The 14570-nt window shown below is 39.0% G+C and overlaps 1 protein-coding gene across 3 annotated transcripts in view; it reads left to right on the top strand.

The window, feature by feature from the left end:
• OXSR1 (oxidative stress responsive kinase 1) overlaps window positions 1–14570 on the top strand; it is a 100608-nt gene that overhangs the window by 38727 nt on the left and 47311 nt on the right. For all 3 annotated transcript variants that reach the window (XM_059162074.1, XM_059162075.1, XM_059162076.1), the window contains 2 exons: window positions 1404–1545; window positions 14024–14079. In XM_059162074.1, coding sequence (XP_059018057.1) covers window positions 1404–1545; window positions 14024–14079 — 198 coding nt within the window. The remainder of the gene's footprint in view (window positions 1–1403; window positions 1546–14023; window positions 14080–14570) is intronic.

Genomic DNA, 14570 nt, shown 5'->3' with positions numbered 1-14570 from the left:
GAGGGGCTTCCAGAGAGAGGGGAGGAATTTGGGCATCTCTTCCTGGATAAATGAACTTTCAACAGTTTTCCTGGTTTCAGCCCTATTCTTCAATCTGCTTTCACTTCCCCTTAGGTAGACTTTGCTGTCTGTATATGTGCTCTGTAGGAGTATGCTGTTTCCTAATTAACATACTCTTCCACAGGCATCTGGGTTTCAGATGGCTCTACTCTGCATAGTTAGTTAACTTTTTCTGTTTTACTTACTCCAAAAAATGATTGATGTCTCTCCTCTTTATTTTCTTTGTTTTCTTTTTCATCCTGGATTTATACCTTTTTTTAAATCAAGTTAATCAAATTAGTGGATTTCAGGTGGAAACTGAAGTAAATGTATGTGTTTTGAAGGATTCCATCTAGACCCTTCTTTCCATCTATTTAGAAATACATTTTTTCTTGTAAGTGTGTGAAATAAAAGCCCCCACTAGGGCAAATTTTCAGCATAACCTTGTGGTTTAATTTCAGTCTTGATCATTGAGGTCTTGTGCCAAGAAATGGAAATCCAAACTTTTTTGTGCCATTTGTGTTATATCTACTCTTCAGCATGATTTCTGATATCAGAGATGATTTTGTTTTGCTTCTGTCGCCTTTATGGGCCATTGTACTGCCAAAAATCTTAAGAGTCTCTAGCAAACTTTTCTGATTATAATAACTAATTATGGTGGTCAGCAGTCTTTGATTTTAATTACTGCGTAGGGGTTTTTTTTCTCTGTCTCCCCCCAGTTTTTAGTCAGAGTGTTATTTCAGATCCGGGGAAGAATAGGAATGATAATATATCTGGGCTGTTATTGAAAGAGAACTGCTGTTTTTATCCTTTTCATTTTTTTTCTTGTTGTACCTATTTTATTATTATTTTTTAACCTGAAGAGTAATTTTAACCCTTAAGTTGGTTTGCATACACATGTGATCTTCACTTGCCAAGTGTTTCTTTTGTAATTTGACTTGCATTGTAATTGTATTTTTATGTATTTATTTGTACAGTGTTGCATAATCTGATCCAATATTGAAAACCTAAATTAGTTTGTGGTATCTTACACTAAAGTGTTATTGATGGGTATGGTTTACCTGGTATTTTTCAGATGTGGTTAAAAATTCTCTTACCTTTTCCAAATTCTTAATTTTAATAGTCTAAAGGAAATGCTGGTATAACACTGCTGTTTGGATATTAGGCTGCTTTCTGTTTTAGATTGCAATCAAGAATAAATTAATAATTTTATTAAACTTCCATATTTCCTTGTATTTGCTCTTTTTTCCTTTCCTACACATTTAAGTTTATGAAAAGGCTTACATATGGTTTTATTTCAAAATGTCTCTGAATTATATTGAACGATTCAAAAATTCATATCAAATTTTGTCTTCTGTTTTCAGGTTCTGTTCTAGACATTATTAAGTACATTGTGGCAAAGGGGGAGCACAAAAGTGGAGTCCTAGATGAACCTACCATTGCTACAATACTCAAAGAAGTGCTGGAAGGGTTGGAATACTTGCATAAAAATGGACAGATTCACAGGTACGTAAAAGACAACTCTGCATTTTTGGGAAAATGCAGTGGTAGTTGTGCTGTATCATTTTGTTGAGACCATTCCCCATTCTTCTGCAGAATTGATCATAATCTCTGAGTGTTATCATGGCTTTTTGTATCACTAGTTTCAGCACATTGTGGTTAGGGTTTTAGTTAAACAGCTAGCGAGTATTTAAAAAGTAACAAATATTTTAGTCAAACTGGAAAATACAAAAACATCATTTCATGCTGTCAAGAGGCAAGCATCACAGTCACTGGTGACATTTTGTAGTATTTCTTCGCAATTTCTTTTATATGGTTAAAAGATATATAAAACAGAACTATGTATAATTTTGTCTGTTGCTTTTATTGTTTTTTTTTTAATATTTTACCTTGAGTGTTTTCTCAAATTATTAAAAGCTCTTTATAAACTAATGTTTTATTAAGACTTCTTTTTTTTTTTTTAAGATTTTATTTATTTGACAGACAGAGATCACAAGTAGGTAGAGAGGCAGGCAGAGAGAGAGAGGAGGAAGCAGGCTCCCTACTGAGCAGAGAGCCCTATGCGGGGCTCGATCCCAGTAACCTGGGATCATGACCTGAGCCGAAGGCAGAGGCTTTAACCCACTGAGCCACCCAGGCACCCCCCCCCTTTTTTTTAATGTGAAAAGATATGTATCATTGCATCATCCAAGTATTCCTGGCTGCCTCTCTCTATTCAACCCCTACGTAGAGATAATAAGAATCCAAATGATGGAATCTCTGTTACCCAAATCTGTCTAATCCCTGGATTTGGCTTTCCTTCATATCAGGCAGTCTTTTTGTCATTCTTAAGGATAGTCTCACTGGATATAAGAATTTGCTGCTGACAGTGCTTTTCTCTCAGCAATTGAAAGATGCTGTATTACTTAATTCTGGCCTCCAGGGTTTCAGATGAGAAGTCTGTAGTTTGGATTGATCTTCTCATAATGTTATTTTTCCCTGGTGTCTTTCAAGATTTTTTTGTCTTTGGTTTTTGAAGTTTGTGATGTCTTGGTTATGGATTTCTTCAGCTTTATTCTGTGTTGGGTTCCCAAACTTCTTGAGTCCATAGGATTTTGTCTTTTACCGAGTCTGGGGAGTTTCTAGCCGTTATATCTTTGGCCAGTTTTTTCTTTTTTCTTTTCTTTTTTTTTTTTAAAATTTAATTTATTTGACAGAGAGATCACAAGTAGGCAGAGAGGCAGGCAGAGAGAGAGAGGAGGAAGCAGGTCCCTGCTGAGCAGAGAGCCCGATGCGGGACTCAATCCCAGGATCCTGAGATCATGACCTGAGCCGAAGGCAGTGGCTTAACCCACTGAGCCACCCAGGTGCCCCATTTGGCCAGTTTTTTCAGTCCATTAACCCATTAACCCCCCCTCAAAAGTGGGGGGTTAGAGCTCTTTTTCTGGGGGGTTAGAGCTCTTTTTCTGGGACTCTGTTAATACAAATGTTACCTGTTTTGTTATTGTACCTTAAGCCCTGAGGCTCAGCTCAATTTTTGTCATCCTATTTTTATTTCTCTGTTCAGATTGAGTAAATTTTCTTGCTTTGTTCTCAGGTTCTGATTCTGACCTCTGCATTCTGTGCTAGAACCCATTGAGTTTTTTCAGTTATTGTAATTTTTTAGATAATTTTATTCTTTTTTTATGACTTTTCTTTGCTGAGATTTTCTGTTTTTCATGTTTTGAAAATCCCAAACTGCATGTTGAAGCATTTTTATTATGGCTGCTTTAAAATTCTTGTCAGATAATTCCAAGATCTGATTGATCTCTGTGTTGATGTCAGTTGTCTTCTCTTTATTAAAGTTCTTCGTGGTTCTTGGTATGCTAAGTGATTTTTTAAATTGTATCCTGGATATTTTGGATATGTGTTCGGAGACTCTTGATCTCATTTAAATATATAATTTAGCAGGTGTTTTCCCTGTTTGGGTAAATATAAGTCTTGGTGTATTTTGGTGGGCTGTAGTTACAGTGACAGTTTGAGTTTTAGAGCTCTTACAGTGCTGTTCTGGTTTGTTTTGTTCACCTGGGGCTGCTGGGGGGTTCTACTCAGTTTCTGCTGATACAATCATAGAGACCAAAACTGTGCGTCCCCGGCTCTGGTGCTGCTAGGTGGAAGGTGGGAGATAGACGCTGTACCTGTGGGTCTGTGAGCACTTTTGTGGGCATACTCTATGGGCCAGGCCACTTGTGCCAGTGGGGCTCCCATTCATTCTCTGATGGTATTGCCTGTGAGATTGAAGGCATATGACTGAGCCACCTTTTGTTGCTGGGTTGAGAGTGGGGAGACACTGGGCCTGGGTTGTCCTTTGCCACTGTATAGAGGGCCAGAAAGTGGTGGGCCTGGAATGTTCTCTGCAGCTGGGTAGCAGGCTGGGGTTGCTGGTGGGGCTATTGGTGCTGCTGGTGTGGGCAATACGGCCCTACCTGCTGCAGTGGATATAGGGTGGAGAATGAGGTTTTCCATTTGGTTCTTCATTTAAAGGAACTGGTTCAGGGGATGCCTGGGTGACTGAGTTGGTTAAGCATCTGCCTTCAGCTCAGGTTGTAATTCCAGGATCCTGGGATTGAGTTCCGTGTTGGGCTCCGAGCTCTGCGAGGAGCCTGCTTCTCCTTCTCCCCTACTTGTGCTCTTAAGCTCTCTTTCTGTCTCTCAAATAAATAAATAAAATCTTTAAAAGCCAACCAACCAAACACCCAGTCTCTGGTTCTGACATAGTGGGCCAGCTTGCAACTCCAGCTATGGGTTCCTTTGCTAAGTCTGTGCTAAGTTGGCTCTTTGCTGCTCCTTTGGCTACAAAGAGGAGGCTTTGAGGGTTTTTTTCGCTTTTATTTTTGTTTGTTTGTCATCTATGCCTATTGATGCTAGAATCCAGTTCAGGATATGTGAGATGAAAAGAAAACTCAGAGAAGTTGTATAGTGCTCCTATAGTGCTGCTGTACACTTCGGATTAGTGTAAATGTTTATAGCAAACTCTAGGGCAGCTGCTAAAAAAAAGGAGAAAAGGATTGATATACTAAAAGGGGAGGAAAATGGAATCTTGTAAAATGCTTAGTTAAAATCAAGGCAGAGAAAAGGTAGAAGACAAAACAAGATTTTTATCTTAAAAATCATCTACCTTTAAGGAACTAGAAAAGAAAAATAAGAATAAATTAAGCCCTTGGGGCGCCTGGGTGGCTCAGTGGGTTAAGCCGCTGCCTTCGGCTCAGGTCATGATCTCAGAGTCCTGGGATCGAGCCCCGCATCGGGCTCTCTGCTCAGCAGGGAGCCTGCTTCCTCCTCTCTCTCTGCCTGCCTCTCTGCCTGCTTGTGATCTCTGTCTGTCAAATAAATAAATAAAATCTTTAAAAAAAAAAAAAAAAAAAGAATAAATTAAGCCCAAAGTTAGCAGAAAGAAATAAAAAGATCAGAATAGAAATACACGAAATACAGATGTTTTAGATGTGACACTAATAGCAAAGGCAACAAAAGAAAAATTAAACAGCTGGGACCACACCAAACTAAAAAGCTTCATGGCAAAGCACACCATCAACAAAATGAAAAGGCAGCCTATGGAATGGGAGAAAATATTCGCAAACCATATTATCCAATAAAGGGTTAATATCCAAAAATATACAAGGAACTCCTACAACTTAGAGACAGAAAAACCATAAATAACCTAACGAGATATGAGCAAAGGTTCCAATTGGACATTTCCCCAAAAATCGATATACAAGAAAAAGTACTCTACATCACTAATCTTGGGGAAATATAGTCAGAACAACAGTAAGATACCATCTCACATCTGTTAGGATATCTGTTTTCCAAAAAGAGATAACAGATCCTGGGTGAGGATGTGGAGAAAAGAGAACTTCGGTGCCCTGATGGTGGCAGCATAAACTAGTATAGCCATTGTGGGAAACAGTAGGGAGGTTCCGCAGAAAAATTAAAAATAGAACTACCATATGATCCAGCAATGCCACTTCTGGGTTTATACCCAAAAGCAGTGTGAAATCACTGTCTCAGAGCCAAGCTATGAAAATGACTTATTAAGTATCCATCAGTGGATGAATGGATAAAGATGTGGATTATTATTGAGCCGTTTAAAAAAAAAAAAAAAAAGGGAAACTTGCAGTTTATGACAACATGGATGAACCTGGAATGCGTTATGCTAAGTGAATTAAGCCAGACAGAGAAAGACAAATACTGCATGGTATCACTTACAAGTAGAATGTTAAAAAAAAAGTCAAATTCATAGGAACAGATAGTAGAAAAGTGGTTGCCAGCTACTGGATGGTCAGGGAAATAGGGAGACAGTGATAAAAGGTTACAAACTTCAGTTATAAGATGAGTAAATTCTGCTTAAAGGGTAGAACTTAAATGTTCTCACCGAAAAGTAAATATGTGAGGTAATGGATGTGTTAATTAACTCGATGAGGAGAATATTTTTCCAGTGTATACATATATCAGACTATCACACTGTAAATCTTTAAATATCTTACAGTTTTGTCAGTTTTCAAAAAAATCACCTAGTTAACCCTAATCTTTGCCAAAAATAAGCAAAGGCCCAGAAAAATAACTGATTAAAGATCAGGCAGCTGGGACTCCTGCATGGTTCAGTTAGGTGTCTGCCTTTGGCTAAGGTCATGATCCCAGGGTTCTGGGATCAAGTCTAGCATCTGGCTCCTTGCCTCTCCTGTTCCCTTTCCTTGAGCTCTTTCTCTCTCTCTCTGACAAATAAATAAGTAAAATCTTAAAAAAAAAAAAAAAATAAAGATCAGACAACTATCAGGTGCTAAAACTGAGGTTTAAAGAGTAATCAGGATATGTTGGGGGTAAAAAAGCAAGGTATCGCCCTCCCCCCCAAAAAAAAACTTTAATTAGGTTTTTCTGAGAATAGGACCATTTTAAAGAAATTACATCAGTGAAATTAGCCCATTTATAAAAGTATCTTTTTCTAGGAAAACATAAATAATGCTTTCTAGTTGTCTGAATTTTCCAACCAGCTTATATCTTAACAAAGAAAAATGAACTCCTCTTGTGGTTATGAAACAGAACAGTTGACTCCAAGGAATAATTGGTAAACTAGAAATCTTTGAAACATTGAAGGCATATTCTTCAGACAGTAGGATTTTTCACCTCAAATTATATCCATTCGTTTCTTATCTAGTTAAAATAATGTGTTAACAGATGACTGGATAAGGACATGACCAAAGATTTGGGAACATATTTCCTGCACTGTCAAGAGGAAAAGGTGCGCTGGGGTGCCTGGGTGGCTCAGTTGGTAAAGCGACTGCCTCGGGTCCCAGGATCAAGTCCCACATCAGTCTCCCAGCTCCATGGGGAGTCTGCTTCTCCCTCTGACCTTCTCCCCTCTCATGTTCTCTCTCTCTCTCAAATGGATAAATAAAATCTTAAAAAATAAATAAATAAATAAGGAAAAGGTGCCCTGAAAAACAGGATTCCCATCCTCTGGTAGTGGTAACCCTATGGATACATACTTTGATACTAGCAATTAATGTAATTCAGTTACTGATTTCATGTTCATCGAGCAATCTTCTAGAAAAAAAAAAGTGCCAGAAGCTGCTAATTTGCCCCTAGCCTGTCTCCTCTCCTTTTTGAACTATAAAAACATGACATCTTTACCATGCATGTGACCATTCAGAAGAAAGGCAACATTTCATAGCCTCCTGTGAGGATCAGATATCACCATATAAATTAGTTTCTAGCCACTGTGGTGAAAACAAAAATGTATATACTACTTCAGAGTTGTTCCTTTAACAGGTTTTGTCAACCCCCAGCCCTACTGACATTTGAGCTGGACAGTGCTTTGTTGCAGGGGCTGTCCTGTGCATTGTGGGGTATATTTAGCAACATCCCTGGCTTCTACCCATTATGCCAGTAGCTCCTCCCCTGCCCCAACCCAATGTGACAACCAAAGATGTCTCCAGACATTGCCAAATGTCCTGAGAACCACTGCTAATAGAAAGTGACATAACCTCTATTTCCTCTTTCCTTCCTTCCATTGAAATGTTGAGGTGGTAATAAGCCATCTTGGATTATGTAACAAGAACTTAGAGATGGTAGAATGATCAAATAGAAGGAGCATGAGTCCCTGATTCTGTGGAGTCACCATACTGAACTGATGTCACTTATGCCTAGACTATTACATGAGAGAAAACCAATCTACAGCCATATAGATCATCAGGGATCGACAAACGCACCAGTTAAATCAAGTCTGATGACTGTTTTTTTGTGAAAGCAACAGCAAAATAGTCATGCCCATTCATTTACAGATTGTCTATGGCTGCTTTAGCACTATGAAATTAAAGTAACAGTGACAGAGAGCATCTGGCCACAAAGTGTACAATATTTACTCTTTGGCCCTTTAAGAAAATGTTTGTTGATCTCTGGTGTAGATGATAACAAGCATTCACTGAAACTTGTGTGCCATATGGTATTCTAAGTGCATCCTGTATGTTACCTCATTTAATCTTTATAGTAATTTTATGAGCTATATACCCTCTCCTCCCCCATTTTACAGATGAGGAAACCAAGGCAAAGAGAGAGGTAAGTAATTAGCCAAAAATTACCCACCTAATGACGTAGCTGGGAACTGAATTTAGGCAGTGTGCTTCTAAAACCTATTAGGAAAGAAAGATGAAACTAATCCACGAATCTGGGTATACATGAATTTAATATCAATTACATTTTTTAGTTACTCAATAGAATTTGGATCTGTCACTAGGGTTGTTTTATTTAAATATTCTATTGTCTTATTTATTATATCCAATCCCTATTTTAAGTGTCAAAATCTTCACTTCAGAACATAAATAAAAGTATGTTCTTTATCCTAAAACTTTATATATACAGACTTTATGTAGTTAAAGGAAATTAACCCAAAATATACATTAAGGTCACTGTCTTTTTTAGAAAGCTAAGAATAGATTCATATCAAGTTCAGGCAAAAAGTCAGTCTCTGCTCAGTTTTGTATGACCGTAACATCTACTTTGAATATATATGACCGTAACATCTTGGACTTCCCAACCCCCAGAACTGCAACAAATAAATGTTGGTTGTTTAAGCCACCCAGTCTGTGTGCTAATGAAACATCTTCTTTAGCTGAATGAATAAAAGAGCCAGAAAAAATACTGGAAGAAATAATGGTGGAAAACTTCCAAATCATGAACCATGATGAGGACAAATATAAAGAAATCTATGAACAGACACACTGTAGTTACACTGTTGAAACCTAAACACACAGAGTATCTGGAAAGCAGTAAGATTTGGAAAACAACGCATCATGTAGGAGGAGTACAAAGACAGAATGTTTGTGTCTCCTCAGAATTCATATGTTGAACTCTAGTGAGCATTGTGCTGGTATTCAGAGGTAGGGGCCTTTGGAATGTGATTAAGTCATAAGGGTGGTGCGCCCTCATGAATGGGATTGTCCCTGTAAAAGAGACCCCAGGAAAAAAAAAAAATACCCCAGAGAACTCCCTTGCTCCTTCTGCCAAGTGAAGACATAGTGAAAAGATGACCGTCTTTTGTTAGAAGGTGGAGGAGGGTCAGTAATGTATCCTTCACATCGAGAAGGCACTTGGAGACCAAAAAACAGGCACCGCTCCAGCTGTTTCCACTGTTTTATTTGGAGTAACTTACTGATGGGGCATTGCATGGACTGACAGTCCAGGCAGCTGTGCAACTATTTTCTGCTCCCATTCTCTGTCTAGTCCAGATCTTAACCCACACTTTTTATAGTGTGAGGGGCATGGGAGTGATATCAAACAGTAGTTACCTAAAGTGATGCCTTCTGTGTGCGTCACTTTAGGGAAGATCAGAATGAGCCTTTCCACATCTGATCAGGGCATGCATTAATCTCTGCGGGGCCTGGAACACATGGCTCTGATGGAGAGAATTGGAGGAACAAATATGGAGTCCATGTTGTCAGCTCTCCTATGCCTATGAACCGGAAAGTGGATCCTCACCAGACACCAAATCTGTTACTCCCTTGATCTTGGACTTGCCAACCCCCAGAACTGCAACAAATAAATGTTGGTTGTTTAAGCCACCCAGTCTGTGATATATTTGTTATAGCATCCTGAATAGAACAAGCTAAGACAATAGCAATATGATTGAGAACTGACTTCCTATTAGAACAATGGAAGCCAGAGGTTATGAGAAGGAGCCCTACAGTTCAACAACCCCTTCAGGATTCTTTTTTTTTTTTTTTTTTTTAAGATTTTATTTATTTATTTATTTGACAGAGAGAGATTACAGGTAGGTAGAGAGGTTGGCAGAGAGATAGAGAGAGAGAGAGAGAGAAGGAAGCAGGCTCCCCGCCGAGCAGAGAGCCCGATGTGGGACTCGATCCCAGGACCCTGAGATCATGACCTGAGCCGAAGGCAGCGGCCCAACCCACTGAGCCACCCAGGTGCCCCCCCTTCAGGATTCTTATCTTTCTGGTGAATTATTCCCATTTTTAAGATTATATAATGGCCCTTTTCATTCCTAGAAATGCTTTTGTGTTAAAGACAATTTTATCTTACTTCAGTATGGCTATACTAGCTTACTTTTGCTAAGCATATCTTTCACTGTGGCTCATTTTTCTTCTAGGGTCCCAATTTTATGAAGGGGTCTCAAGTGTACTTTCAACCTTAAACTAGTCGAATGCCATGTTTTCTGTTTAGGGGTGGGTTTTAAAACCTGAGGTTCCTAGCCATTTGTCCCCTTTCTCCCAAGGCTTTCTGCTCTGGCTCTTAAGTGTCCCTTTGATTTCTGAAACTTGAGGATATCCTTGTCTTTATTGCATGTCCAGCTATGTGACAATTTCCCTTCCTAATTTCTTTGTTTGTAGCAGGGGAATGGTGGGTTTTCCCGTAAAGTCCTGGGCAGTAGTGATGACTGTTTGCCATGTTGCTAGAATGGATTCTCGAACTCACATTTTAAATCAAAGACTCTCATCCTTGGCTGCATATTGGAATCACCTGGGAAACTTCAGTAAGTACTGATTCCTGGATCCTTTGCAAGAAATTCATTTAGTTGGTCTGAGATGACACATTGACATTGGCTTTTAAAGGCTCCTCAAGTGATTCTAATGTAGCCAAGGCTAAGAACCCCTGCTTACACTTCAGCAGCAACCACTCCAAGCTGTGAGTTCCACAGAGGCTTCAGCAGGCTTGGGAGGTGGTGGTCTTACTAAGGCAACAGCTGGACCTGTTTCGTAGGTTTCTCCACTCTTCATCTTTATTTCTGGTCCATTTGTGTGTTATCCTGGTGGACCAGGTCAGATAATTTTTCTCCATCTTCAGTGTGTTCCCCGCTGATGTCTCTGAATTAGACTTCTGCTTTTCTCTCTGTATCTATCTACTCCAATATTTTTCCTGTTAAACAGGTCAGCTCTAACAGAAGTGATGGCTTGTTGGTTTAAGATGCCCCAATGCAGTGTATTTTCCAACTTTTCATTTTGATTCATTGCTGGTCTTGACTTTTTTCAGGTTTTCCACAAACTGTTCCTATTGATGAGTCATAAAAATGTCCTGGGCAGTAACTTGTGCTGTGTGCTAATGAAACAATTAAGCATGTCCATGATACTCCTTTTAATTTTACAAGGAATTTGTAGCTTCGGTGCAGTAGTGACATGTGAAAAGTGGCATTAAGCTGTGAAAAACAAAATTCACTGTTCTTATTTAAGAGTGAATGGTAGATTTAACTGTTGGGGCTGCTGGGTTGCTTGATACTCTTTGTGGCAGAGCGAAAAAAGGTTCTTAAGGACTCTACTGATTTCCAGATACTTAGTTAAAAATCTTTTCCTTGAAAGGTTAGCTATTCTGTTGGGTTGGAGGACAGACTGGTGTGTTTGATCGTCCAGTGAGCCATTGACCTTCATGATGTTCCTTTGCTTTTATTCCTGGAAGCTGTTCTACAGATTGCACTTTAGTTTCTTTCTTTTCTTTAAGATTTACTTATTTAAGAGAGATCGAGAGCATATGAGTGTGAGTCGGGAGGATCAGAGGGAGAGAATCTCAAGCAGATTCCCTGCTGAGCATGAATGCCAATGTGATACTCTATCTCACGACCCTGAGATCATGACCTGAGCCAAAATCAAGAGTTGGACGCTTATCTAACTGAGCCACCCAGGAGTCCCTGCACTTTGGTTTCAAATGGGAAACAGGAATTGGTTATGTGAAGGTTTGATAAGTAGTCACCCAAAGCGCATGCTCTACTGAAAATGGTTTACCCTGTCTTCATTTACGAAAGACAGAAACTTATAAAACATTTGGATAGGTAATACATATATGTGGCTTAAAAATTGAAAAAGCACAGAATGGTATATGATAGGGCACCTGGGTGGCTCAGTGATTAGGCTTCCACCTTCGGCTCAGGTCATGATCCTAGAGTCCTGGGACTGAGGCGCACTCAGGCTCCCTGCTCAGTGGGAAGCCTGCTTTGCCCTCTCCCTCTCCCCCTGCTTGTGTTCCCTTTCTCACGATCTCTTTCTCTCTGTCAAATAAATAAAATCTTTTAAAAAAATGGTATATGATAATAAACAGGTCCTGTCAGTGTCAGCTGTGCTAAATCATGTTGATTCAGTGTACTTTTTTTTTTTTTAATTTTTTTTTTAATAAACATATATTTTTATCCCCAGGGGTACAGGTCTGTGAATCACCAGGTTTACACACTTCACAGCACTCACCAAAGCACATACCCTCCCCAATGTCCATAATCCCACCCCCTTCTCCCAACCCCCCTCCCCCCAGCAACCCTCAGTTTGTTTTGTGAGATTAAGAGTCACTTATGGTTTGTCTCCCTCCCAATTCCATCTTGTTTCATTGATTCTTCTTCTACCCACTTAAGCCCCCATGTTGCATCACCACTTCCTCATATCAGGGAGATCCTATGATAGTTGTCTTTCTCTGCTTGACTTATTTCGCTAAGCATGATACGCTCTAGTTCCATCCATGTTGTCGCAAATGGCAAGATTTCATTTCTTTTTGGCTGCATAGTATTCCATTGGCTGCATAGTATTCCACATCTTCTTGATCTGTTCATCTGTTGATGGACATCTAGGTTCTTTCCATAGTTTGGCTATTGTGGACATTGCTGCTATAAACATTCGGGTGCACGTGCCCCTTTGGATCACTACGTTTGTGTCTTTAGGGTAAATACCCAGTAGTGCAATTGCTGGGTCATAGGGCAGTTCTATTTTCAACATTTTGAGGAACCTCCATGCTGTTTTCCAGAGTGGCTGCACCAGCTTGCATTCCCACCAACAGTGTAGGAGGGTTCCCCTTTCTCCGCATCCTCGCCAGCATCTGTCATTTCCTGTCTTTATATACTTATTTTTAATTACAAAATAAATACATGATTGCATTTCCACAACATTTTCAAACACTGTTTGCCTTGGCTCCCATTCCATTCCATTCCATTCCAGGGAAGGATCCATTTATTGCATCATTTAGTGTATATGGAAAATGTGTGTCTATGTATTTTGTGTTTTACATTTTTGTCCTACAAAATTTGTTCACTTAGTAAAATGTATTAGGTAATATTTCGGGGCATAACATGTTGATTGACCTTATTCCATTTTTATGGCTATAACAAAATTAGTTCAAACTTTCTGCTATTGTTAGCCTTCTAGATTGTTACCATTTTTGGTTTATGATTATGAATAGTGCTGTAGTGACCTCTTTGTACATTGTGGGGGTTTCTCTGGGTAATTAAGAAGTGATTTTTCTATTCATAAGATTTAGGGATTTTAAATTTTGCCAGATATTTAAATCACATTGTTAACATGAGAAACACAAGTTGTAGATTTGAATGGATATTGTCATATCATTTATGTTGGAAGAAAAGCCCAGATATGTCACAGGAACATATTCTATTGGCTAGACTGGTAATAGTTGAAAAACTTCAAGAAGATAACTAGATTTGAGAATGCTGGTCAAAGGGACTTTGGCCTTTTCAGTGATACTTAGGTTTTTATAAGAAGAATGTGTGCATGTCCTTTTCCAATTATATATAGTTACCAATAAAAATATAAAAATGTTTAAATAATTTTTATCTATCTTTATGCCTAAGGCATAGAATAGTCCTGTTTTTAACCACATACTGACCATTTAAAATTTTGATCATGTGTTAGGGTGTGGGAAAAAAAACTATTTTTCAAAAAATAGAATTAGGTGATGGTAGGTGAGGGACACGTTCTTTGGCCGCTGTTACCCCAGTCAAGTATTTAATCATCTTGGGTTTTCTGGATTTTACAGTAAAAAGCTATCTCTTATTGTAGCTTTCTGTTTATAATATTTAGATTCTAGTACAAGTGACTAAAATTTTAAAAATTTTTACTGTTGACCTTAATACTCTTTTAATGTAAAATAGAGTATTTAGATATTGCCAGTGTTGAATGAATACAGTAAACAATTGCTTAAACTATGTGATCCAGAGAATAAGCGTCTTTAATACGTAACTTTTTTTTTCTTCAAGAGATGTGAAAGCTGGAAATATTCTTCTTGGAGAAGATGGCTCAGTACAGATTGCAGGTAATGATTAGTACTTCATTGTATTTAATGGTCAGTAGAACCACCTTACCTATGTTTTGTGTTTTCAGGACTAGTTTTCTCCTCTAGTCCCTGGACTGTCTCTAGTCAAGAAGCCTGTATTGGCACATCCCTGCTGACTCTCAGGATATTCTCCACTATTCATTCTTCATTTTTTATCTCAGACATTTTTCTGTCCATTAATCATTACCTTCCAGTTATCACTCCTCACCCCTGTGAAGTCATCTTCTGTGGGTTCTAATAGCGTTCTGTGCTTTCTTTTGAAGGAGAGGTAGTCAGGAATCCCCACAATGTGTATGAAGGAATACTCTGTGGAGGAGTGATACTGAGCTGCCTCTGTCCTGGGGCAATTGGGTGCACTGTTGGCAGACTGAGAGCTGAAGAGATAAGAGTTGGCGTCCAGGGCCTACCAGAGGCGGCCATGCTGGTGAAATGCCCCTCCTGCAGGCTGAGACTCCAGAGTAGCTGTACCA

Source organism: Mustela lutreola, chromosome 2 (genome assembly GCF_030435805.1).
Source record: "Mustela lutreola isolate mMusLut2 chromosome 2, mMusLut2.pri, whole genome shotgun sequence".
Lineage (NCBI taxonomy): Eukaryota > Metazoa > Chordata > Mammalia > Carnivora > Mustelidae > Mustela > Mustela lutreola.
Note: the sequence above shows the minus strand (reverse complement) of the source record. Positions and strands in the feature narration are given on the sequence as shown.